Genomic DNA, 27,886 nt, shown 5'->3' with positions numbered 1-27,886 from the left:
CTCTTTGATTTCAAAATAATTTGGATGCCTTGGCCCTGTATTATTTCAAGTCCGCTTTCTCCTGAATTTCTCATGTGTTTATTTAATCCAGAAAAATGCAAATATTTAAAGATTAAAAAAAGTTTATTTTGCAGTATATTTAACAAAAGGGGCAAGACTAGTGTAAATGAAATAAAGTACAAAAAATAAATATACACTTTATAATAATGACATTACATTCCACAAAAATAAAGTGAATTGAAAATTAAATATGTATAAATAAATACAAAATATATCAAATTACAAAAACAAATTCTGGCACTTGTCAAGAAGGCCTTATGAAAGTTAAAAAAATTTTGCTAGGATATTTTAGTACACAGACTTTGAAACATTCTTAAAGTAAAAAAGGTTTAGATACGAAATCTGAACAAAAAGTTGAACATTCATTTTTTAAATATTTAGACTAAGCCTACTTTTTACATATTGCCTCAAATGCCAATTAACAGTACAGAAAACATCTGCAATCAATTTTTAGCACTAACATACAACAGCAAGTAAGCCAGTCTAAAGTTGCAACCTGCAAGGTAGTCTAGAATTCTTAATAAAATATGATGCATTTCACTTGTCATTCTAACTTAGTCTTGTAGAGGAAAACATTTCAAGAATAATAAACAGAGTAATGCAAAATTTAAGAACAAAAATAAAGTTTTGAAAATGACTAGGAATCCAAGAAGTTCAGATTATCATAATAAATCTTTGTATTATGGTGGGAAACTAAAGAACAATAGTGTTTAAAACAGATAGATGCAGGTTTTCAGCTGGTGTAAAGTAACACCAGCTGAGGATCTGCCTCAGAGCCTTCAAATAAGATCACAGTACACAACCACTGAGTAGTCTGTTAATCCTCTAAATATTTCTTCGTATTAGCATTGCCTCTTTTTCAAGTACATGTCTGGCTCAGTTTAAAATACTGCATGATAAGTAACATTTGCTTATAATAATGCAACAAAAGGTACAGGATAAGGTACTGATTTGTAGATGCAAACCATAACTTGTAGGTTAAAGGCCATCCCCAAACAAGTTCTTTTAATTCATACATGCATTTTTGTATTAAGGCATTTTTCCCTCCACCTATTTAATTTTTATATTGAGATATTTAATGAATATTGATAATATTTTGGGTCAAGTCTGCTGTTATACCAATGCCCACCTGGATTAACTCCACCAAAGTTAAGAGTTATAGCAAATACATACTAGTGAAACAGTAACATTTGACATTTTCATTAAATACGTACCCTTTATTTTGTTTAAACAGTCCTCCTCTCTACCACCCTTAAAGCTGTGGGGATCAGAAGTATACTATTGACTGAATAATACATGCCTTTAAGGATGGATATACACAGGGGCAAGATTTTCTCTATTTTATTTGAAAACCAAAGAAAGATTCAAAGAAGCTCATTATCAAGATTAAAATTACTAAGCAGCCTCTCTCTTTAAAGAAGCATATTCATAATGTCTGAAATAGCCAAAAAGACAGGGGCAAACAGGAACATGTGTTTTGGAAGTTAAGTCTTGCAAAGTTTTAGGGACTCAGAACATGGAAGCATGGCTTCAGTGCTTGGATCTGTTACTGATGACAGTATTTTTTTTTTTTTTATATAAAAAAACTGTTCCAAGTTACTTGTTTAGACAGTAAAGTAGATCTAGGAATGTCAAAAATAAAACCTTAAGACACATAATGGTGTGAAACAGTCATCTGTATGACTGCTGAGGACAATTAAAGGCTTTCCTTTTAAAACTCTTGTACAGTGTCATAGAACTGCTACATCTTAATTATACTTCATCTTGATCAAAATGTAGTTTGGAATTAGAAAATGCAGTGAACAGTATGGAGGAAAAATTGCCTGGAATGTTTCATCATAGTGGCCTAAATTCACCACCCATGAGAACAGGTGCGACTTCATTCATGTAAATAGAATTGCACATTTATGCCAGCAATTAACTCAGATCCATGTCTGCAAACAGTCAATAGAAATGAGTAACAATATCTGTCAGTATTTAAACTGAGAGGTTAGCACATTCATATGTAATGATACACTTAGTGATGCTGCTCTCAAACATACACAGAGGAAAAACGTGCAGTATTGTTACAGTTGAATAAGTTATCTTTTCTACTTCTCTAATTTTAGGGTAAAAGGCTAAAATATGTACACATAGGAAATCAGTTATACAGACTAATGTGTATGAACTGCAATTGTAAATATATTTCCTATAGTACAAAAAAGTGCATGACACATTGTATATAAGTCAGAGAGATGGCAAAAAGATACAAATAAACAATGTTGCACTATATTCTTTTCTACAACAGAGCATTTTGAATGTGGACATATGTCTGCAGTAATCTGAACAACAGGTTTGTAACATGCAATTTGTTTTCAGAAGAACTGAACTTATTTGTAGCCCTCTTCATTACTTTAACATCATTCCATAAAAACCTATGTCCTTAAAATATGCAAAATATGTTAAATGTGTACGTTTGTCAATTCAAAGCATACATATAGGAGATGCAAGATCTGAACCAATGGTGAAGAGACTATTGCATTAAAATAGCCTTTTTTTTTTATCCGAGTGAGTGCTGACGTCTTAAATTGTCACAACATTTGGCTTCTTTCTTTGGATTCTTCCTGCATATACTCCTAAAAATAAAGCAGAAACAAAAAGTTAACATTCATGATTGTGACTGTTCTTTTTATAAAAGAATTGGCCAATAAAACCCCAAAAATGTAAGGACAAGAATACACAAACTTGTTCAAATATGCTTTTAAATAGATTTAAAAATTAACATTTTTCATAATTTATTCTATATCTCAAATACCTTAAAATGTATGAATAAAACAGGTTATTCGAGTTGTAAAAAGGCTTGTAAATAACTATACATTATAGCATTTTCTTCCTCAGTAAGTGTTCCCCTTGCTTTCCTGCTACTCCAAAACACCTATAACTGCAATATATAAATTTTAAAAAGATTAGAAAACTTGAAATGATGATGGTTTCTATATTGTACTATAACACTTGATTACATAACATTAGCTAAGCATTTTAACTACTATGGGTCATTTAACTATTCTAAACTGCCTAACTCTTCACTATTATACAATTAATATCTACCATCATTTTAATACATTACATCCCTATAAGGCAAATATAAAAGAAACTCATTCCTCCTCACCACCCCAACTCCCACCCTCAAAGGCAGAAAAATCTTAAGAACCACCCAAGACAGACAGACTGAGCAAGAACAATGCAAAGCATAAATGCACAACCTAAATACATTAGCGTTTTAAATTTTAATTGTAGTATTTCAGTAAGTTATTTATGGGCCTGATCTCCCTCACCCTCAAATATCCATGCACAGAGGAAACCCTCTGCATGTAAAAGGGAACGGGAGTTCAGCCCCTCCACAGCATCCCTTTCACCCCACCCCATGGAGTCCACACAAGGTGAGGAGTGAAACCTGAGCAGGTCAGAGGGAAGCAGTTGGTAGACCAGGAGCAAGGTGCACATTCTTCTCCCAGTGTGTCTATTTTAATTTTCCACAAATCAACTCCCCCTTCAACCCCACTTTCACCAAGACAGCTGCAGACGAGTTGTCATCCTGGTAGCACAGCTCCAATGGAGATGAGGGAGGGGATGGAAAAATAGAACACCTTCATGAAGATGGTCCTAGCTTCCTGCAACATCATCCAGTTTATTTCAAGGGGATGAGGATGCAAACCCTCCTTTCACCACCACCAAACAAACAAGAGAAGGAACTCTGAGGAGATCCTCTTGGAAATTTCCTCCCCAAAGCTCCTCTAACAGGTTTTACTATAGGAACAGGTGAGGTGGACATACAGTAAGAGGGTATGTTTTCCCTTTAGCTCTAGTGTATCTAGCAAAACTACCAGAGGTGTTACATCCATGCCAAGAAGGAGGCTATAGACCTAAGCAGACTAGAACAAAGATAGGGAAAATAGACAAGTCAGAGAATACTTGAATCCTAATAACAAACTGTCTTTTCAGGAAATAATTTATTACAGGTCTCTGAGTTGAAATTTGCAACCAGACTAAGTTTTTGTGTTCATTCGTTCGTGTTTTCTCTCTCTCTCTCTCTCTCTCTCTCTCTCTCGACATATAGCTATATGTGTCTATCTAAAGATACAGCTAAGGGTAACATAAAATCCCTCCTTTACCTGTAAGGGGTTAAGAAGCTCAAATAACCTAGTTGGCACCTGAAGAGAAGGACCAACAGGGAAAGAAGATACTTTCAAATCGGGGAAGGGTTGGGGGGAAGCTTTGTGCTCTGTGTGTGTTCCCTCTTGAGACAAAAAGGAGGGAGACCATGCAGGTAATCCAGCTCCTACTGAAATGATACATCTAAAATGACAGACATTATAAGTAATAGCAAAGAAATGCATTAGATTATCTTTAGTTTTAGCTTGTGAATTTTCCCTATGCTAAGAGGGAGGTTTATTCTTGTTTTGTAACTTTAAAGTTAAGCCTAGAGGGGAATCCTCTGTGTTTTAAGTCTTTTTATTACCATTTAAAATTACTTTCCATCCTGATTTTACTGAGGTACTTTCTTTTATTATTTTCTATTACTATTATTATTAAAAAAAAAGTAAAGTTCTTCTTTTAAGAACCTGATGGGTTTTTAGGACACTAAAAACCCAAGGGTCTGGTCTGTGCTCACCTTGTTAGCCTATCTGGTGGGTATGTTATTCTCAAGCCTCCCCAGGAAACGGGGTGAAGGGGCTTAAGGGGACAGGGCTCCAAGTAACCCCTCCCAGAATGTTAGTTTAAATCACTTGGTGGCCGCAATACTGTCCAAGGATACGGGAAGGAATTTGTGCCTTGGGGAAGTTTTTAACCTAAGCTGGTAGAATATAAACTTAAGGGGTCTTTCATGTAGGTCTCCACATCTGTACCCCAGAGTTCAGAGGGGGGAAGAGAACCCTGACAAAAGCCATCAAACAGAGTCCTTCTTCCACTAAGGATCTGAGTCACATTTTAGCTTATGCCTCTACAAAGAGAGAGATCTCAATTTTGTGAATCTAAAAGAATTCCACCATGCTGGGAACAAGCATGTTTCAAGATTAGCTCAGTCGTTGCAAGCTCCTGGGCAAAGGGCTAGACCTCAATATTTTCCAGACACCTGTGTAGCAAAATATGCACAGTGCTCAGCAGTGAGCTGAAAGGGTGGGAAGGGGAGTGGAGAAAGGCCAGGTCTTAGGTACTTGCATGCAATCCACTGTATAGGATGATGCGAGTAGATGCCATTTTTAGTATGTTCTGTTACTCTGACTGGCAGCAAGGAGAATTGGATACTTATGGGTGCTTAAGAGCTGCACTTATAAGAAACAGAGCAAGGCAGCTTCGGAAATTCTAAAGGTCTTACCACATCAGTACCTCGTCACAAAAGTGTTCTTGCCGACCCAGCAACGTGCAATACCTGCACCCCTCAGCTTACCCATGGTCCAATAAGATGAAGTAACAGGGCTGATGAGCATGGTGCCTTATCAGTGCCTCAACACTACACTCTCAACCCTCATGTGCACACTACATGGATCAAAGCCTACATTCAGGAAATAAACTGACAGTTTTGACTACATTCACCAATGATCTGGATTTTACCTTTAAAAAACAAAAAGCAGTCTTATTTCCCATTAAAATCAATTTACACAACAATTAATAGCCATGAGTGTATGTGAGAGAGAAAGAGTATATAGAAAGATTATTTTACTTATCCTTATGGAAAACTCTTAGAGAATTCAGTAGGAATGAAACCAATTGGGCTATATAGAAATTTAGTATGAGTCCACAGAATTTATTACAAATTCATCTTTTTATAGTTTAACCCTGTATAGAATTCAAGGGATATATATATAAAAGAGATACAATTCTATATTAACGTCTGTGTATGTGATAGTTAGAGAACTGCAAAAACAAAAATTATAAAAAAGTTACTCCTTTTCTAACAATTTCTCTAAGACATTTCCTTAAGGTTTTGGCTTTTAGTCTATACTCCCAACCTACATACTTGATGGAAAAAGTAGAAAGCTATTTATTGTTTCTCTGCTGTTAAGTGTACCAGCTATATTCAGCAGAAGTGCAACTCTAGATTTCAAAACATGCCCAATACGTTTAGATAATCCAGTTTAAAAAACAAAACAAAAAACCCAACCCTTTCTCTTAAAGAAGATAGAAGTGGGCACGTAGATCCAGAATTAGAGGAGTTAGACACTTAATTTGAAATTGAGTGTTTTTCCAAAAGCTCAATATTAAAGGCAAAAGTAGGACACAACAAAAACTGAAGTGTTCAATTAGAGGTCCTAAATGAAAAATTATTTTGTGTACTAGAGGGGAAAAGATATTCAATCAATGGTTGTAATTAGGAGAGAAAGACCAAGCTTTGGAGCTGGAATTTCAAATGACGAAGTCAGGAACAAAAAAAAAAAAAAGGAGGAAAGAGTAGATGGGCTGATACATGAGCATTTCACGTCTAGTGATATACATTCAAGTTCTGATTGGGTCAGAAGTAAGATTAAGTCTGATTGCCACATCCTAGCCCCAACAAAGCCACCACGTCATTTTCAGTCTGTGCTTAAGAAATGTCAAAATCTAAAACAGCAGGTCAGTACTGACATGCACTAGCAGAGTTACGGGAAGAAATATGCCTATACTCTGCCTAGAGCAAGCCAGTACTGAGTCTTCATTTTCAGGAGCACAGTCACAAATGTAAGATAAAATATAAGAACGTACATGAATTTGTTTAGCTTTCAATAAAATTTAAAAATATATATATATTTTTTAAAAATATTTTAGTTTATTTGGGCATGACCACTCCTTGGAAACAATCTGTTGCCTCACCCACATTAAACAGTTTACAGTGCATCTTTTGAACACAGTCTGTTATATTCCAAACTCAGGGTGGTTTTTTTTAAATAACTGAATGATTAATTGTTCTGTTAATAATTTGGTAAACTATTCAATTTAGTTCAAACATGTACATAATTCAAGTTTTATTTACATGTATTAATTCAAGTTTAAGCTTTTTTAATACTGCACAAATATTCAGATTATTTCTTTTACACTTGTTAGGGCTTCTTCCAGATAATGATCTGGCAATGCACTGCTGTTAATATAGTACAGATGGCTATTGCCTGATTTATTATTTGTATTTGGAAGTGCTGATACTACAAATGTCCTGGAAACAGTGATGCTCAAACACTCTAGATGAAATAAGGAGATAGTTATACTACATAACTAAAACCACACCGCTATATAGCCAGTTAGAAACAACTGTCAGATGGGTATTATGAGACATACAGTAATTTTACAGCAATTCATCAAAGGGCCATGAAGGCAGGCCAGACAAAATTTGGAGCCATCATCATAAATGGGATTATTTTCACTGCTGAGTATCAAAATGTCATAAGAAAGTTATGACTAGCTAAAGTAAGCAGGCCAGAATATTGACTCTTCAGAGCATGGTTTCTGTAATTTTAATTGAGTGACCAATTAAAGTCTGAACAATTCCTGACTACCTTGACCTGTGTTTTTGTCCGCTCTCGTTGCTAAATAGTTAGTATCTGAGCAGTAGGTGGGGAGTTTGAATTTGAACTTGCCCCCTATATGCAACAAGATTGGATAGAAAAAGATTATACAGAGTTCTATGGCTCACTTTTTGCATCCCAAAAAATTATGGTTTTCCTTCCTGAATAGGATCCCAGATGTTCCTAAATTTTAATAGGTACCCAACCATATAAATGCATTAATTCATGTAAGTCACTTCTAAAATTAAGTTCCTAAATCATATTTCTGTAGTAGATGACAAAGACCAATTGAGGAGAAAGCTTTTACTTTGTTTTAATCAATCACAACTGTTTACATTCAAGTTTTAAAGTGGAAAAGTATTAGAAAATTTTTGCTTCAACTACTATTTTGTTAAGGCATGGAATGGACAAAACCACATCTATGAATAGCTAGGCATTCCGTCCAAACCCCTTTTTATTAAAAAAAAAAAAAAAAAACCCTAACCAACCACTAAACTCCATATCTGGAACTTGGACTACCCCTCATCTAAAACTGACATGCACAGCATTGGGTATATCAGAGGAAAAAGGATCATAAATCTTCTTTGTTAATATCAAATATACAGCATAGCATTCTACAAGATGTTTTAAAGTGAAGAATTCATATATTCCTGCTAGTAAATATTCTGAAAATCCATGTCATGTCCTCTGAGTTTTTCTTTCTGAGGACAAGTCTTCCATAGATTAAGAAATAGGAATAAATGGTATAAAATATAAATATCTGGGTCAGAGTCTAAATCTATCTACTCTAGTTCTGCAGGTCTCTTATGATTAGTGGATTTTTACATACATTACTAAAAATTGCGTATTTTTGGCGATCAGGCATTTGGTGAGAGAAGGAATTTAAGCAGTAATCTTAAACTGTACGTGTCTTTTATAGAATTTGAAAATGTACTATTAAGTTATCCCCATTTTTTGTTTTTATAAACATATATAGACAGATGGTTGACTTAGTCAAAGTGTATTATAGCAAAGCTACTGCAGCAAGAAAAGGAAAACAAGATATCCCATTTAAATTTTCTTGATACTAGTAACTCACTCATATCTTCGTTTTAAAAGAGATCCAAGAACCCATTTTCTACACACCTGAAGTTGCCTTGTTAGGCACTCTGCTCTCTGAGGACTTCTTTCTATTTTGCTCAACCCCCTTCATTGAGGTCTTAGGGGTTCTAATTAAATATAAAAGAGTTAATAAGTCACTTGCATTAAAATCCAAAGATTGTATCCAATAAAGAAAAACACTATCAAACTGTTCTTGGTATGAAAACATCTGTAAGTGATACTGTAGAGTCTCTTCCAGAATGTGCACATGTGAAACTCCTATTAACATTACTAGGAATTATGCATATACCTTAATAGGAGAAACTCTCCATGCACACTTTTTTTCTTACTACTCTATTCAAGAAACTGATCTAATGAGTACATGTTGCATTATTTAGGAGGTATGTGTTTCTTATAAAATCATATTTCACTTTCAGTAAGTGGAAGCAAAACTTAATGGAGTGAATATTACAAATACAGATGTCAGGATACAATGTAAATGAAAAACAGAGAATGAGAGCACTGCATTTTTTCCCTTACAGTATCAGAAAAACAAAAGCTAGGAACTTTAAAAACTGTCTCACCATGAATTTTAAGTTAGCTGTTTTGCATTTGAACAATATTTGCATTGATGCATGTAGATCTTACTTGGAAATTATTTGACTCAGATATTGCATTTGCTTTCAACCTTTAAGTTGTACATTAAAGCACATACAGTACTCTTACCCTTGCCTGCAAAGAAGCCTATGAATTGGAGTATTTTGTCCTTGATTTGGCTGAAGTACTCTGTTAAAAACAAAATCTGTATTAGTGTTGTTTATTTTGTTTCTAAATAAGTTTGATTTTTATATATTGCCTTCCATATTCCAAGTATCCCAAAGAAGCCAGCACAGTGTTTGGTTACATGTTGCTAATGCAGAGAGCGTCCAGTTGTGCGTAGCAACCATTAAAACTCAAGAAAAGCACTGAAATAGCCTTCAGAGACAGAAAGAAGGAATCTGTTTTACAAGTGTCTATACTAAAGGACTGAACTGTTTCAATTTAGAAACATAGCAGCTATGCATTTCTAGCACCAATTGTTACTGCAACAGTTCTGTCTGCATATACTTATTACCCTGGTATAGCAGACCCACACATAGCACCTCCAACATTTGCTGTGGCTCTGAGCTGTGGTACTTATCACAAGGCTTCCTATAAGAAACCTGAAGCGAGTTCATATGAGCAATAAATATTTTCACCAATTACTATGATGCTGCCCTCCTGTCCCCCCGCCCAGTGGTTTATTTGAATTATTTGGTTCTGCTTGTAGAGCACCACTCTCACACTGTTAGGGCAGAACTACACACATGCCATGACAGAAGCCATAATTTGCCCTGCTGCTCAACAGACTGGTCTGCGGTTCACAATAAATAGCATCAACAACTTCATACGTTGGTTCTTGGGAAGACAGATCTTGCTTTTAATATTTTTGTAATTTTTTTAAATTAATTTTTTGCACAGCTATCAGAGGGGTAGCCATGTTAGTCTGGATCTGTAAAAAGCAACAGAGAGTCCTGTGGCACCTTTAAGACTAACAGATGTATTGGAGCATAAGCTTTCGTGGCATGCATCTGACGAAATGGGTCTTCACCCACGAAAGCTTATGCTCCAATACATCTGTTAGTCTTAAAGGTGCCACAGGACTCTCTGTTGCTTTGTACAACTATGTTTGTTTGGGAATGACATGACCAGTGGCTCTTAGTTGTGGTCATGGGATTGTCCTGGGAGGCCCCACTGAAACAGTACAGCTGCAGTGCTTCAGGTTTCTTATCAAACTAACACTGGCACTGTTTGAAATCAAGTGGGCAAAGCTATTTTTAAGATTTGCTCGGAGATGATGCAATCATACCAGTAGAGGGCATACCTGTGAAATGTTTTGTGCATGGATGTATGTACGCTATCTTACAAACATTCTAAGCATCTGAACTGGTATTAGCCAATATTCTCTAGTGTAGACAGACGTCATCTGGAAGGCAGCACCTCTAACACTTCAGTACTAGTTTATTAACACAGAGTATAAGATAGTGGCCAGGTGCAAGACATGAAGCTCTCTCTCTTTACGATCTAGAGGCAAGAACGCAACTGAAGCTTGAGGATCTCTTTAAATAACCCCCATTTTGAGAAGTTTCTACAGCTCGCTACATGAAGGTTCATGTCTGGGGAAGTGGAGAGAACAGTATCATACTGTTTTAAAAATAGCATCAAGCATTTGCTTAAAGATGCTACCACTGCACTTAACACTTGAGAAACTTGGGAACTGGTCCGACTGAGTGAAATAAACACAGACAGACAAGAAAGGTCATGTTTGAGGATATTAATCTTGAGAAACTGAAGCTGGAAAAGTACTATTTATTAACTGTAGGCAAGTGAATAACTTTTCATATAATAGTTTAGCCCTGTGCATTCTCAATTACCCAGGGGCAATGACGACAGGTGACTAGCTGATTGCAAGCAAGCAGTCAACAGACCTAGCATTATAAAACAGTTAAGAACATTTTAGTGTAAATTACAAAAAAGTAATTTTCACTGACCTTGCTTCAGGAGTATTTTGTTTTATGATTAATTTTTTATTTGGCATTCCCATTTCTGCAGCCCTAACGAAACAAAAAAAGTTTAAGTATCCAAATACTTTTAAAACGTTTCTTAAGAAAAAAAAATTATAAAAATTGTCAGACAAGAAGCAATAAAAATAAAAGGAAGCCACCTAAACAGTATTGCCGCCACTCTTTTGGCAAAATTATGTACAGTATAGACTACACTTTCTAACTGCAACACAAACAGATGCAATTGTCTCCATTATGCCATAAGGCACTCCTACCAACATGCATGCATCTCTTATCATACAAAGCTAATTTTGGAGAAAGCCATGAAAACAACAAAAATACAGCACTCATGTTTTGCAAACCAACTACAGACTAGTCACACAGGAGTCACTTCATTCATCACTGAAACAGCACCTTAACAGCACTCAGCAACATTACACACAGCTCAGGAGAGAGTGAAGAATATTATATCAATTGAGAACTAGAGGAAATTTTTGAAGGCTGGATGCTGCTACCTAAATTTGATATAGTCAAGGTAGTGGGACAACCACTATCTTTCCAAAAGCTGTTATGGATTTTATTGGCTACAAGCAAGCAAATTTTACCTTATCCAAAGGATAGCATCTCAGATGGGAGAGATTTCCCTACAGCCATGGTGCGGCATGGGTCATCACTGCTAACTCAGCACCAACACCATTAAGTGCAGTAATGTGATTCATTTGAGTTGTTACAGAAAATATAGAGGGTATTTGAACAATGATAAATGTAAACCATGATTCTGGTGATCAGACTTCAGAGAAAATTAGATAACAGCCAGTAGGTACAGAGAACAAGATGAGTGTTTATCTTGTTTTCAGCATGAAAGCAAATATATATTGAATGTCTATATAAAAAAATGCCATTATAAAGAAACAATTCAATACACTTATGTAAAAAGGAATCTTACGTATAAAGACTTTCTAGAAATATGAGAGTCTTCCAAAATCCGTAAGAAACTATTTTGCTAAAAGATTCAGCTGTATTCAAACAACTTCTTTCCTTCCAATTCTCTCTACCAAAAAATATTAAAATACATACATACTTCATGTACTTCTTCCTATCCAGAGATTTCTGTGTAGCTGTCGAAAGCGTCACCCTCTCTCGTGGAGTCTTTATTTTAGCCTACAAATACACAGAAGTGGATACTAATATTTGTTACTATTTTTATTACAGTTGCCCCATCTGACCCACCTTAATTAAAAGATTGTCATTTTTCATTATAAAATCTGCTTTAAAAGATTTAATGCAACTCTTTAGTTTACATGGTGACTAGCTTTTTTTTTTATATAAACATTTCAAACTAATTTAAAACAACAACCAAAAAAAGTTATGTGCACCTTTTCTCTTGCTATCAAAATAATTCCATCATTTCTCTCCTCTCCCTCTGAGACAGACACACACATACATTTTGGAAGCATCCAGGCACCAAGTCCCTACTGTAGACTGGAGTCTTTCTGAACAAGTTTAACTACTGGAGCACCACAGCTAAAGCCATACAATTATCAGGAAAATTGTTTTCAAAAGCTAAGGTTTTATATTTCTTACTGGGTCAGGAAAAAAAAAAGTATCTGTTAGTGATTGGAGTAAGATACAGAACTAGTGACAAAAATATACATTTTTCTAACTGGATAAAAACTTGGAACATACCATTTGCCTCAGCATTTTCTCTTTGCGAACTTCACGATCATGACGCAGAATATTCATTCTTTCAGATACTTCCATTATAAAGAATATATCATGGATGTCATACAGCGCAGCTCGCAGCTGAAATAAATCAAAGCTTTTATGAAGCTTTCTTGGTGAAACTACATTTTAAAACCCCGTGTCAGCACAAAATGGCCATAGTTAAAATTTTCATTTCAAATATTGACCCTCTGAGGTCTTCAGATATTTCTGTCAGAGATAAAATAATTTCTCTCTTTTACAATGATGAAGTAATTGTAAAAGAAAAGCTTAGACTATACATTACTTGAGCCATCACTCTTTCTTGTAGGGATGCATCTTGCACCGAAACAGTTCCTCTCTTTAAGGGAGCTTCAGACTGAAAATTTTTTATGAACTCCATAGTATCCTAAAAAAATAAAAAGAAAGATTATGTACTATGCTTAATCTTTCACACTGAGTGGAAGTAAATCTCAAACCATTTATACATCTGCTCCCTTAATCTCAAAAGTTCAGAGGAAAAGGATAGTGTAGGCCAGGGATCGGCAACCTTTGGCATGCGGTCCACCAGGGTAAGCCCCCTGGCAGGCCGGACCAGTCTGATTACCTGCCAAGTCTGCAGGTTCATCTGATTGCATCTTCCAGTGGCTGTGGTTCGCCACTCCAGGCCAATGGGGACTGCGGGAAGTGGCAGCCAGCACATCCCTTGGGGGCTTACCCTGATGGGCTGTGTGCCAAAGGTTGCCATTCCCTGGTGTAGGCAGAGACTGGAGGTAGCTAAACAGACATGGATTTAACCGCGATTCTCTTAAAAAAAAAAAAAATGGGGCTCTTAGACAATCTCCTCCTTGACCTTACTCCTGTAACAAAGCAGAAGTAACTTAGCATTCTCACTATTGCAAGATTGGGTTCCCCTATATGCTGTATCCTGTCTAACATCTTTTACTTTGTACCTACACACACGCACACCATTCTCCACACTTGTGCTGTACAGGAGCAACTAATACTAAATATACCACCTTAGACCCAAGAAATATTCAAATTAATGGAGATGGTGTTCCACTTCACCATATTTCCCTACTGCTGCCTTGACGAGCAACAGGAGTCATGGGGTAAATCATTCATCTCTCTTTTCCCTTCTCCACTCCCTTGTCCTTAGCTTCCTCTCCTCATATGAAATTAATCAGAGACAGAGGGGCAGATTGAAGACATTAATAGAATACCTTAGATAATGCCTCTAATTTTAGCATCTAGCTATCTGAAAATTTAGAAAGCTGCAAAATCACAGCACAAGTTTGATACAGGAAACCTCCATACTAACTCAGGATCCAGGAAAAACACAGTTAGATTAAAAAAAAGTTTTAAGACAGCAGATATGAAAGTCCGAATAAGGTATATTCTGCCATGCAAGGTTCATTTCAACTGAAAGTCTGCATGCTAGATAATTAAGAATATATCTAAGAAACAATTATCCAACTTCAGTCTGTATTAGAATGGTTTTATAGGTCACTTCAAAAAAAAAAAAGCACAGGAAAAGGTACTATTGGGACACTATAAAAAGTGGTATGTACACAGCATGCAATAATTAACACAAGTATGTTTTGGGTAGTTAATTCATTCTCTAAAAAGGATAGAGCTATATTACTTATGCTTAATTCTCAAATTAAATTGAATTTTGTGCTCTGGCGAAAAGTCTAGATCTGATTTGTCAGCTGAAAGGGAGTGGCAGAAACCAACAGGAGGAAGGGGGGAAAAATGCATAAAGCAAGCATCTTTACAGTTATCTCCTTACTTTTACGGTTTGCCTAAGATATTTCAATTTTTCTGTTTGCATGAGCCTACGAGTCAGAAATCCCTTTGCCAAGGCAGTGATCTTACTGAACTTCATTTGCATCTCTGGATTGAAGGCCTTTTAAGAAGGAAAAAAAAAAAAGATTAAAATTCAGAACTTTTGTTGGATTTGATATAGAAAATCTCTCTTAATTTTAATTTCTCAAAATAAATTAAGTGAAATTGATTGCTACTTGTTTAACAAAAATGTCTGTACAGCTATCTTGTATTAACAGCCAGGTATTAAATTTTGCCAAATACACTTTGGCTAGCCAGAACTCCCCAGTATTAATTTGGTTAACAGAATAAAGATGTGGTTACAGGATTAGTTTGCCTGTACTGTAATGAGAAAAATATTGTTCTGCTCTCTTCTTGTGTCTGCTAGTACAAATCCATCTAAGAACTGTGGATCAATTAGTAGTTTTGGATTGGAAGTTATTAATGTGTATCTGCAGTAGCAGTTGTCCTGAAAGAATTAGATGGTTAAGGAAAAAAAAATTAAAAAAAGAAAAAAAAAAGCTTAAGTCAATTAATTTTCACACCTGAGACCACCTGGTTTTGGCCCTAATAAGCCTGGATGCTGATATTTTTGACATTCCACTACCAGATGGTCCCCAGAGGTAGAATGGAGCTTCATTTGTTGAACCAAAACTATTGGGCATGGTAGTGTTGGCAAAACCTATATGAAAGCAGAATGTATGATTAAACAAATGAGTACTAAACAGGAAGCCTGTGCACACGAACTACTATTCAAATACTTACACGTCATGCACCAGTTACACACACATCTAGTTTTATGACCGCTGAAATTTTTTTTTTAAATGTATAGAGACAACAGCTAACATTCTATATTAAAACCAAATCTTTCTTGAATTTACTTTACATTGGGATATATATTGGACTAAAATTGCTGCCAGCATTTTCCCTTGTGTTGTATGCGCTATATTCTTATTCAAAATGTAGAAATATCATAATCGAAGTGGAAAAAGGTCCACCACTATGCTAGCGTGTGAAAAAGTCCCCAGTAGATGGCATGTCACAGATAGTAAAATGATACTATACCAGATCTTATCCAAAAGGCATATGACGACCAAGGAAGGTACTTTCAGAATTTTATTACAGTAGTAGTTTCTGATCCTGCAAAGTGGACATAAGCTTGCTAAGACCACTAATAAATTTTACATAGACTGCTAAACAGCAGCTGTAAGGTGCTAACTTTCAGTACTTCCTGGCTAGACTGGATTCCAACCAGTGAAGAAGCAGAGATGCTACCATTATCAATACCATGAACCAGCCAGTACATTTGGGATATTCTCTTTTAAAGTGCCCAGTAAACTTTTAATATTTGCCCCCTACTTTTACCAGTGCTGTTCAAGTTTGTGTTATGGATTGTCTCCACTTGAGTCAGCATTGTTTCCAACAAGCCACTTTCGCTTATTTTTCTCCACTCCAGTTCCATCCCACTGCTAATGGTCATTTTGGGAATTTCTGTGTCTGCTGAAGCACTCTTCTTTCCTTTTAACCTTCTCTCCTGCTCTTCTATCTCCTGCAGATTAAAAGTCTGAAATAAAACCAGATCTTTGATTCTACGTAATGGAATTTAAATACATTTTGAGCAAGCAATTGTATCCTGGCATAAGCTTCAATACAACATAGGCAGTTTAACTACTACCTTTTTTCCCATTTGTGGACCCCTAAAATTTTCTGAAAGGAGGTGCAGACTCTTTTGGAAATCTTAGATATAGTCTGTGGACCCCCAGGGGTCTGCAGACCACAGGTTGAAAAATCACTGATCTAAAGGCATCTTAGTTTCCACTAACCTCTATGTAAGAAATGATATAATTGCACTTAAAACAGAGGTGCTGAATAAATATACAGCAAGGAACCCAGCAGCTCAGCCTTTCCCAGACAGACACATCTGGCTTCCTATCCCTTTTGGCTGTTTTAATAGATCATGAAGATGTTATGCAAGCAAATACCTGACTGTGCAGTAATTGTCTAGCTTTTCCACGATACGTTTAAGTCCCCATTGCATCTCTTGCCTTTTGCAGTTTGATACGAAAGCATTCATCAATTATACATGTCTCTCCTGGGAATACCCTTTCATCTCAATACTAAAACAGAGAATAGTCCTAAGCCTCCTGTTTTTGCCGCATGAGTTTTCTCAATGCTCTACATGCTGCTAGCCAGACCAACATGGAAGCTCAGCGAAGGTTTCACACCGTCATTCTTCAAAGAGCTCCCACAAATTCAGACAGATTTATTAAATATCCATCTTGAGTATGACATGCAGAGAAAGACTATATTGTTTCAGTCCCTTATACTAAAATAGCAAGTTGAGCAGTTAACCCTAAACACCTCATCTTAGCATTTTCCTATCTTGTTCCCTCACCTTCTGCAATCTCTCCTGTTCTCTCTCTTGTTCAGCTATCAGTACTGACAGTTGTTGTGCATGCTGCTCTTCAAGTCTCTTTCTCATTTCTTCAAAAGCCAAGAGTTTATTTTTCAAAATCTCTTCTTCTGAAAAGGAAAAAAAAAAAAAACATGCATCATAAAGAGGGCCGACTCCAGGTTTTCTGCCGCCCCAAGCAGCAAAAAAAAAAAAATAAAAAAATAAAAAAAAAAAAGCCGCAGCAGCGCGATTGCACCACTCCACTCTTTGGCAGCAGGTCCTTTGCTCCGAGAGGGACTGAGGGACCCGCCACCGAATTACCGAAGACCCAGATGTGCACCCCAATAGCAGCCAGAGTGTCGCCCCAAGCACCTGCTTCTTTAGCTGGCGCCTGGAGCCGGCCCTGATCACAAAGCATTAATCATATAGTCTTACATTTTCTAAGTGTTCTGCAAGCTAGATAAACAGATCTCTACATTTTCAATACATTTTGCCATTGGGTGTTATACAGCACCGTTGGTATTTCCACAAAAACATAAAGTAGAATATTTCTCTTTTATTTCATATTCACATTTCTGAGATCAGCATATCCATGGATGGGATAGTATAAATGGCACTGACCAATCCCAGATTCAAGCGGTCACAAGCAGAGACTAGCTCTGAAAAGAATATGACTACTTGCTTGAATAAACAAAACATTTATTCCACTTAGTTTTGATAGTTTCCTTTACAGACTTCATTAGAGAAAAATAGACATACACATGACATTTTTATTCTTGAATTGGAAGAACACCAATCCTGGTAATATTAAAATATCAGCTGCAAGTAACTTCAACACATGTATGTTTTTACTTGCAGTGTGCATCTGTTTTCTTACATTTTAAGAACTCAAAAAACTGCTCTACCATAGTCCTGCTCACCATACTCATGCTAGGTGCCCTATTGACCTTTCCCTGGCACACAAGAATTCATTTAGATTTTCTTTCTGTTATTGAAAATTTCACAAGTGTCCCTGTTTCAGAAAAACTTGGTTTACTACAGGGCCTTACTTAATGTTTAGTGGATTAAAAATACAGAAATGTATCCTGTCATTTGATCATAAATGATGCACAAGGTAGGGGAATACTCAAAAAACTAAGGTGCAGATGAACGACAGTGGCCTATTTTCTAAAAATGAAATTTCTAACTAAAGATAACTTTCCAACATGGAAAAAGGCTGACTACAGAAAACGTTCTCTCACCATTGGTACCACTGACTGAGGTTTCATTCTTGTTCCCATAAACAGATCCTATGGGGCATCTTCGGTCTTGCAACCTCCACTTCTCTTGTTCTTCTGTTCCATCTGTTAAAACATATGGGTTGTTCTCTTTCTGTGAGCTATCAATATCTAAATCAAGCCTACGTTTCACTTTTTCAAAACCATTTTCTACAAAATGTTCATTTCCAGAAGAAACATTTGGAGTATCCATTTGCTGGTGCTTATTCTGGCTTTGCATCAGTAATGGAGATGGATTTTCTACATCATAAGATTTATTGAGTTCCACGGGTGAATTACTTTTGGTCTTTTCTAATAAATTATCTGGCTTGATTCCATTCATAGTTATGAGCTTTTGAGTCACCATCGACTGACTGACTGCATATGACTCATGCAATTTTGGAGTTACAGTACAAGTAGTACTGTCCATTTTGTATGGCCTTCTATCATCCAGCTTTCCCTCCATTATGGAAGACACCATCATTCCTTTGCTCTCTAGTTGACTAATGGAATGCATGTGATTTGAAGTCTCTGAAGAATTCTTGTTGACAACATGAGCTTTGCTAGAACAAACTGCAGTGATGTCAGCAGTGAATTTTGGCACAGGTTCAGATGCATTGGTTTGGTCAGTGACATCTTGTATGATCAAGTCAATTGCTCTTCCCTTGTTTAAAGGGCTTAATTCATAGGCATTCACAGGGTTATTGATAACTATGTGTCCCATTGATGAAGGTCTTGGACGTCTTCGGTGCATTTTAGGGCTCATACTTGGCTCCGGGCTGGGTAATTTGGCATAAGAACCTGTAAGGCTTCTGACAATACTACTGTCGTGATCAAAGGTAGAGATATTTTTTAGTTCTTCATCTGAATCCGAATCCAAAACTGGGGGTGTTCCAGCTCTTGTAGGTATATCCACTTTAGAAAAGCTGGATGAAGCTGATGTACTCATGCTATTTATTTGGGCAGAGGCACCCTGAAGAAGAATATTTGATTTATTAAGACTTGGTTTATCAAGTGTCAGAGGAGTACAACTCCTGCCTGTAAACCTCGCTTTCTCTTTCCCAGACGCATTTGTTTTAACTGCATCATTTTCTTTATCTGAATGACTTTCATTAACACTTCTTTTTGAATTACTTCTTATGCTACGTCTTGTTTGCTCTCTCTCTATGTACTCCCTAGACTTTTTCAGAAGGTTCTGAAGACTCATTACATAAGGATCAGGTACTTCCTCACCAACTGGTGGCACCTCCATATGCTCTTGGTTTACATGTGCATTTGAAGTAGTCATATTTTGTGTTTTATCAGGAGATGTAACCTTTGGGCAAGCAATGTTTTCTGAGAGGTTGCTCTCACTTGGTTCAGGAGGAATATGTTCTTCTGTGCTTCTAACTGAGTCTATTCCACTTGATGTAACCTGGATAGCAGTGTCTGCTGGCATAATTTCCAATGTTTTTTCAAGGTCTGTAGTACCACAGCATGCAATAGAACTTGGCAAATCGATGTTTGATAGCATTGTGAAGCCATTTGAGGCTTTTGATTCTGAATTAGAGTGACCACTCTCAGACTCCCACTGATCCAAATCGCTCATACTAGACACCTTTCTGACCTGCAAAGAAAAACAGAAAATTATTATGTCAATTCAGTGTAATAAGCCCTTCTGTTTTCTAATTAAGATTAAGTACATATGCCTTCTGATCTATAAAATTAGATTGCTGTCACTTTAATGCAACATGCATTTTCCAACTTGAACGGAACTATGGCAACCACACTAGTCTACGATGCAGAAGAGGACCTTTCCAACTGGCAAAGGTAATTTGAGGAGAATGCCACAAATATATTTTAAATATTTGGTTTAGTCAGAAGTTATCATCATCAGACCAACCACCTACGATAAAATATCTGTTTTTCTTTTAATATAATTTTAACATATATTCTTTAAGTAATATTATGGCTGCCAATTAAAGAACAATGTTCAGGACAACAGGATGTTACATAAATGTGTCATTGGCGTTTATTCAGACATGCAATTCAAATAACTTCAGCATTAACATTAAATATACTTCAACTCAGATTAACCCATTGCCAATTAAGAGAAGCATTATGCAAAAGAGTACATACATAATTCTCAGTGAAATGTATGGACATACAAGAAAACCTTTTTTGGTTTTATTATGTAACCTGAGCTTGCTTCTGTGGCAAGCAACTGACACACACAAACACAAAAAAGAGCACAGACCATTTAGTATTATCTTCCCCTTTGTATAAATTCATAGTCCTCTTTAGGTATAGGTAACAGTGCAGCTATTGACAATACGGTATTTAAACTGAAGAATAAAAGGTTGTCAGAGTTGTATCAACCTAAGTGCCCATTAACTGCAGGAGGTCTAGAAGACAGCAAACCATTATTTTTGTATTCTCAACATATGCTCCTGGTCTGCCTTTCAAATCCCAAGTCAGGTGATGGTTTCCATGCACACACTAGTAAACAAAACAAGAAGCTCAATAGATTACATTTGCCACCTCAATAATAAAACTTAAGCCCAATGCAAACTGTGCTCAGTTAGCTGGTGGGTTAGTTCAAGGGCTTCATTACATCCTGCTAAAAAACCCAAACTACACTGTTTTAAGAAGCTTATTTAGAAGGAAAAAAAATGTAAAACAGGGGTTCTCAACCTTTTTCTTTCTAAGCCCGCCCACATGCTATAAAAACTCCACGGCCCACAACTACTGGTTTTTGGGCCAGCATTAGAGGGCAGCAAGCAGGGCAATTGCCAAGGGCTCCATGCCACAGGGAACCCTACAAAGCTAAGTTGCTCAGGCTTCGGCTTCAGCCCTGGGTGGCGGGGCTTGGGTCACCAGGCTTCAGCCCCATGCAGTGGGGCTTTGGCTTTCTACCTTTGGCCCCAACAAGTCTAATGCCAGCCCTTCTTGGTGGCCCCCCTGAAACCTGCTCATGGCCCCCCAGGGGGCCCCGGACCCCTCATTGAGAACTACTAATTTAAAGTATCTGCCTGTCTAACCCCTGAGAACAGTCCCATTATTGCACAAGAAAAGATAATTACAATATAAAATTTCAAAGCATACACCAGCACTAATTTATTTTGCAAAGTTTAGTTTCGGGGGAAAAAGGGGTAATGTCACTAGTTAACGGTTTTTATAGTAGTGACCAGTCGAAGGAAATCTATCTAGCTATTTTAAATGGTGTTATGAAAACAATAACCATACCACAAAAACTGGCTGATTTCTACAAATACCAAACTGAGCACGGACCACAACTGAAAACTTAATAACATTATTTAAAACTATTACATGTATTCACTGTAATTGTTCACCAAGTCATACAATATAAATTACTAGCAAATGTTGGTCTAAAGAGAGTAAACTGCTAGTAACTGCAAGTTTATATTAGGGATCTTACAAGCCTTCAGTGACCCTTGCACTGTATAGAGAAGACATTTTCATACAACTCATTAAAAAACCTTGCATCAAACTTGCCTGCACGTTTTCCAGGATCTCCTGAACACGATTCAGTAAAGCTCTTTTCCTGGAATTCAGCTTCCAGATCTCTACATCAAGTGCTTTTTGTTTATCCTGCTGCATTTCCTTTTTTCTCTCAAGACTCAGCTGCAAAACAAAGTATCAGTGACTTTTCTTTATCAAAAAGCAAAATTAAATATAAGAAATATTAAAAAAAACTTGATATGTAATGGGAAAGCATATATGTTGTGGAGATTTTATGCAGTTTGAAGATTAGCCTCTTTTTAATCAAACATTTTTGGCAAGACAGGGAAAATTTACTCAACCCACATAAGGTCCAATAATTGGAGCATATGCGTCCAAAGTGCAGAGAGATTTAGCTTTACAGGATCCACTCAACAGTTGATCATGTGGACCCTCTCACTGGCTGGCCTTCCACACCAGACTATGCAGAGCTGGTAAAGAGATCTTTTGAATGGTGTACACAGAGCGCACAAGCACCCAAATGGCCACTCTCACCCCAGTTTCCTACCCGTAAGCCTTGTCTAATTGCTGGGATGTGGGATCTTCACACTGACCCATCATACTATAGGTGAATTTCAGACCCAAAACATAGAAGTCCCTTCCAAGGTCTTATAAATCACTCTTCCTGCTCTAGTTTACTTTCTTCTAGCTCCCTTCTTTGTCCTAGAAACAGCATTTGCTGAAATAAAAGAAGTTACAAAGCTAAATTCTCTTTAATCACCCCATGTGTTTTCCCAGTGTTATTTCTTGTTATCCAGTACTATTTTAAACAAGCCCAAATAATGTTAAATAATTGGTAAATCAGCATTTTTTTCAACTGAAAAGAAAGTGTTATAGTAGTAATATTTATCTGGTTTTCCACATGATAAATATACACAAACATACATAATCTAAGAGTAAAGAAGTGTAGTTAGTAGGAATACAAGGCCTGAAAGTAAAAGTTACCCTGTTTACTTTGTGAAATCAGAACCTGGAGTACTCAGTCCTACAGCAGAGTAGGAAACAGTTTAAAGGGAGCTGCATCTGCGCTGACACTTCTCAGATCCTCACACCACTGAACTATTGTAGCTTTGTTGATACTAGAAGCAACAATGAGAAGATTTCAGAAAACCTTCTGTATAGAAAAAGCCTTGGAGGCGCCCTGCTAGAGAACATATATAGCTGTGTTGCAAGTTTGTCTTTGTTTATGCTAGTCAGTTTTATAGCTGTAATTTCCTACTGGTCCAGCTCCACCAGTAGTAGCTGTAGTGTCAAGCATCAGTTAAATGACAGCGGTAAAGAATACTTATGCCCTTTTTTACACTATAACTTACACTGCTGCTACCCGTTAGAATTCTGTCTATGAAATACACTAAGGTAGATGTGGTGCAAGATAGGTATAGCGGGAGTGGAATATTGTAGAAAGGAGTGTATTATTGAGTGGGGAAGGGCAGCCTTTAGAGAAGAAAGACCATTGGGTATAGCAGGAAGGGAAGAAAAAAGAGTCCACCCAGCAGGCATTGCCAAACTCATAAGCACCACAATCTAATTTGTTCAATGACAAAATCTTCTTGTACTACATTGCATGACAATCCCCCTATCCTGCCACCCTTATTTTGGTTTTGAGCCTCAACATTACAGACAAGTACTGGTCTTCTGTACTACTCAAGGTTGGTCATATCTTATCTAGATAGAAATAACTAAACAAAAATGGTTGTCCTCTTCTTTTTTAATACAAATGCCTAATTGGCAAGGGAATCTTACCAGAGGTGAAAGCACAGGAATGCCATGGAATTGAATAAGTGAGATATTCTTCTGAGCAGATGAAGAGGTTTCCCTTTGAATTGACTCTCCTTGGATCCTGGCAAGATGCTTTTCACAGAACTTCTCATAGTCCTCCATCTTAATATTGTGCTGCACACAGAGGAAATATTACTGCCAAGAATACAAAATACAGCAATATACATGACAATCTTGGCTTACAGAATTAGAAAATAAATTGTTCTCTAAAATGTGTTGTGTTTCTGTCTCTCCCACCAGAAACAAACACACACACACACAAAAAACCCAATACTACTACTACTTTAATCTGTGCTATTGTCAACCCCAAATTAAATCGTCCCTAAGAGACTGTCGTCTCATAAAGGGCTTGATTCTCTTTGAAATCAATGACAAAACTCCTACTGATTTCAGTGGGAACTTGACTGGGACCTTAAGCTGCTAAAGAAAGAGGCTTTGAGGTACCAAGTCACTTGTAACCCTTGTTACTCTACAGTTCTCCCGTGACAGAGACATTCTTTACAACCTTGGCAGTGAAACATCAGAAAAACTAGTACTAAAAATATGATGGTGGCAATGCTGTTATTGTTACTTATGAAGAAAAAAAAGCATGCATTTGATTGAGAATAAGCTGAGAAAACAAACTAACATGTTTAGGCTCAAACTAGCTTTGCTATAGGAAGGTAAGTAAGTAAGTTTTTTTTTTTAAACTAATAGTTTAGAAAATAAACAAAACTATATTGTTTGTGCCCTCAATGCATCTAAGATTAATGCAGTTGTATTGTTTTACAAAAAGTTCATCCTCCCTTGAAGGCTTTTTTGGGTGAGGAAAGAAATAGGCAGCTCAATATAAATGTTCATGATGTAATCACAAGAATAGATGGTTCCCTTCGATTATGATGTACCATAATAGAGATCTGCAATACGGAACGCACTGTTATAAACAAACCACTTAAGTTAACAATAGAAGGCAAACACATATGTCTGCAGGTTCTGTACTTAATCAACACCTGAAACAACCATTTCCAATACAGGTGATTGAGAAGCACTAGTAAGAACCAAGAGGAAAATAATGAATTATATGCCCTGACATGTACATACTGAACCGGTAGAGTTATTCCATTGGTGAATCCTGAGGACATCGTAAAGCCATGAAAATTAAAGCCTGAAGGATTTGTACATCACCTGAATCCCATGACAGGTTTTTGCAAGTTTTAAATCTATGTACCTTATTTAACAAAGCACATGGTTAAACAAATAAATCAAAGACATATTGCCCCCATTCTTATCTCTTTACCCCATCTTTCCATCAATGCACAAAATCCTCCTTCCAATCCCCTCCCACTTCCTGATTACATTTGTATGATTTATGTTCTCACAAATATAAAATATGGTTATTTCAAAATCCCCACAGATTACTAGAATCCTAAAATGGAATTATAACCAACATGTACACATTACTCCAATTTACTAATGGTAATGCTATTAGAATCACTGCTGGAATTACAGCTTTACTACAGAGGGCGGGGTACATATCATAAAGTGTTTTGTTAGATCTTCTATACAACAATTTGTGCAATTCTGAGGAGGGAAGTCTGGAAGCTGTGGGCAAAAGTAGTGCCTCTTATTACTGAGAGTTACTTATGATGCAAACCACCTACAACTACATATATAAGGGGAAAATACATTCTTGGGCTGATAAGTTATTAACCTGCTCTGCTTGAGTGCACGAGCTCAGAACCAAGGAAGAGAAGAAAATTCTGCTACAACTCCCAAAATTGCTTTTTCCCTATCCACAGAACTCACTTTCTTGCACAATATAAATTCACTGTCCTTCTTTGCTAAGTGATTGAAGCACTGCTATCAAAAAACCCAGTCTGAACCCAGTATGTGGGCTTTTCAACTAAAGCCCTCAAATTATTAAGTGTGCAGAGAAGAAATTAAGATTTGAGTCACTGAACCTGTTATGGAGAATACAAAAGCAACCATTCTACTTGTGCTAAAAACTGCTCAGCCAAGAAAAAGAAAATTCTCAGCTGTTAACTGGTCTTGTGAGTTATTTGTTTTCAGGATTGTTGGGGTCAGGAAGTTATTTGGGGCCAGTTCTCTATCACCTCATCTCCCTTCTACCTGATCAAGTTTCATTATGGCAGAACCCCAACGACCTATGTTAAATTTCAGGCTCTCTTGCAAACTGGATGGAACCTGGAAATTCCACAAACTATAAAACTGGTTCCATTCAAAACTACCACCAATGCTGATATGGTGGCAGGCCCCATCCAGATTAAAAATTCACAGCCAAGCAGAAATGCAAAAGGAGAAGCAGGACTAGCATGCCTTGTGTTTTTCTCCCTCTCATTCCTGCCTTCTTCCAAGATGCCCCTCCCTTAAGTTTCAAACTGCCTCCTAATTTCCTCGCAGCCCCTATCCCCTCTTCATCCAAACGCCTCCTAAAAGAATTGCTCTTTCTGTGAAGTCCACCAGCACTAACCCACATGAGTCAAATGCCTTTTCCACCCACCTCCAACAGAACAACACTCACCCCCCTCCTCAACTAAAACTTTCCCACTGAGCGTTGTCTCAGCTACAGCTGCCTTTTAGAAAGCAAGCTCCGTGGGACTGAGACTCTTCTTCTTATACAGCGCCGAGCACATAACCAGCTCTGACAAAGGGGCAGCTTTCAGAGGCTGAGGTGGGGGGGGGACACACGCGCCGGTGCTCCAAGCGCAGCTGTCAGGCCATGACCCCGGGGGCAGAGCCCCCACCACATAACGCTAAAGCATTTTAAACCAGGGGTGACGATCCCCCGCGCCAAACCCGCCCCCTCCTCCCTCGGGCTGCCCCCTCCCCCGCTCTGGCAGGTGACCCCCCCTTACGGAGGTGGCGGCCCCTCCGGTTCAGCCTGGGGGCGGAGGCCCGGAATCAGTCGCACCCCTCAGCCGCAGGGCCCCGGCACACGCCTCGGAAAGGTGTCCCAGTCCCCCCGCCAGGGCAGGCTCCGCCCTCAGCCCGGTACCTGCTACGAGGCCGCCAAGGAGCGTGGATACGTTGCTGGCGGGCCCAGCGCACCCAGGTTCCCCGCCAGAGAGCAGCGGGCTCCTGGCAACCGCAAACCTCGCCGCACTCCGCCCCTCTCCCGAGCCTTCCCACCACCCTGTCAGAGCTTCCGGGTGGAGGCGACCAACCGAGCTGCTCAGCCGAGTGACCCGAGATGGATACTACAAATCCCAGCATGCAACGCTTCCTGGCACCCACTTCCTTACGTAATTTGACACCGAGGGTTGCATGCTGGGAATGGTAGTTTTATTGGGCCCTAGGCTGCTTGCCTCAATATGGAATATTGCATGCAAGGATCTGTAGTTTGGGATGGAGGCTGTACTGCGCTTCCTATTTAAATATGAAGGTGACTCCCATTTTTTATCAGGTGTAGGAAATCTTGCTTCCCTTGATGTTATTCCCAGAATCACCCTGATTCATAGGTGCTGGAACTAGAGGTGTGGAGAATGCCACTGCACCTCCTGGCTTGAAGTTCCATCATATACAGGGTTTGCAGTTTGGGTCAATGGTTCTTAGCACCCCCACTGTACAAATTGTTCCAGCATCCCTGGGCTGATTTTCAGTGGAATCTGTGCACGGGTCCTAATAACACTTCAAGGGCCCTGAAACCATCACCATCTTTCACAGCACCAAAGTAATGTTCTAGTGGGGTGTCACCGCACTGCATTTGAGAAGTGATGATATTTTGATAGATATGGTGATAACATGTCAATGCAGCCTTCAGATAGTGGCATCACTCACACTACAGCTTTATGCTTTCACACAAGTCATCAAACCCTCAGGCTTTCTCTAAAATGTCATCACTTCTGTCTGTTCTGCAGCCCTGGATACAACCAGCTACTAAAGTGTTTAGCAAGCAGGCATGAGGCAGAGCAGGTGGGTTTGAAAAAGACACAGCTGCTGCTCTAGCTCAGGCTAAGTCTGTTTAGGTTTGCAGAAACATTTAATTTCCGGGTGGGGGGTAAGCATAGAGGCTAATAGTTATCATTAGTAGCAAGATCCTTACATCAATTACCACTTTAAATCCCCTGACGCTGCTTTTTTAAATCTTAAAATAACACAGAACTTATAAAAAGATTTTTAAATACTTTTCTGAGCCACTTAATTAATCATTATAAATTATTTCAGTCCTATATGTGTCTGGCTGGTTTTCTC

The 27,886-nt window shown here is 37.8% G+C and overlaps 1 protein-coding gene across 15 annotated transcripts; it reads right to left on the bottom strand.

Moving 5' to 3' along the window:
• Positions 1 to 136: 136 nt before the first annotated feature.
• Positions 137 to 26,959, bottom strand: CCP110 (centriolar coiled-coil protein 110). 15 transcript variants are annotated; one of them, XR_005585406.1, is made up of 16 exons: positions 26,938 to 26,959; positions 23,660 to 23,809; positions 21,911 to 22,039; positions 18,401 to 20,021; positions 17,160 to 17,287; positions 16,124 to 16,328; positions 15,310 to 15,446; positions 14,730 to 14,846; positions 13,245 to 13,346; positions 12,923 to 13,039; positions 12,318 to 12,397; positions 11,225 to 11,287; positions 9,381 to 9,440; positions 8,700 to 8,782; positions 2,855 to 2,980; positions 137 to 2,675 (listed from the first exon to the last, which is right to left on the bottom strand). XR_005585406.1 is itself a non-coding variant. In XM_039491043.1 (15 exons), exons 2-15 carry the CDS (start codon positions 23,795 to 23,797, stop codon positions 2,623 to 2,625), a joined length of 3,033 nt encoding a protein of 1,010 aa, XP_039346977.1. In that variant the 5' UTR covers positions 23,798 to 23,809; positions 26,938 to 26,958; the 3' UTR covers positions 137 to 2,622. The 15 variants fall into 15 exon arrangements, 13 of the variants coding, with proteins under 13 accessions (XP_039346977.1, XP_039346978.1, XP_039346979.1 ...); XR_005585407.1 differs by lacking the exon at positions 8,700 to 8,782; XM_039491043.1 differs by lacking the exon at positions 2,855 to 2,980 and having other exon boundaries at positions 26,938 to 26,958.
• Between the last annotated feature and the right edge of the window lie 927 nt (positions 26,960 to 27,886).

This window comes from Mauremys reevesii, linkage group 10 (assembly GCF_016161935.1).
Source record: "Mauremys reevesii isolate NIE-2019 linkage group 10, ASM1616193v1, whole genome shotgun sequence".
In the NCBI taxonomy this organism is placed as follows: domain Eukaryota; kingdom Metazoa; phylum Chordata; order Testudines; family Geoemydidae; genus Mauremys; species Mauremys reevesii.
Note: the sequence above shows the minus strand (reverse complement) of the source record. Positions and strands in the feature narration are given on the sequence as shown.

Excerpts from the sequence above, each read along its gene's own strand:
- CCP110 (XM_039491043.1), bottom strand. The coding sequence starts at position 23,797 with ATGGAGGACTATGAGAAGTTCTGTGAAAAGCATCTTGCCAGGATCCAA. Across the intron at positions 17,288-18,400 it reads CTCAGTCAGTGGTACCAATG|AAGAAGAGATTTTGAAAAAT; the intron begins GTGAGAGAACGT and ends TTTCCTTTTCAG. Across the intron at positions 15,447-16,123 it reads CTTGAACAGCACTGGTAAAA|GTTTTGCCAACACTACCATG; the intron begins GTAGGGGGCAAA and ends GCTTTCATATAG.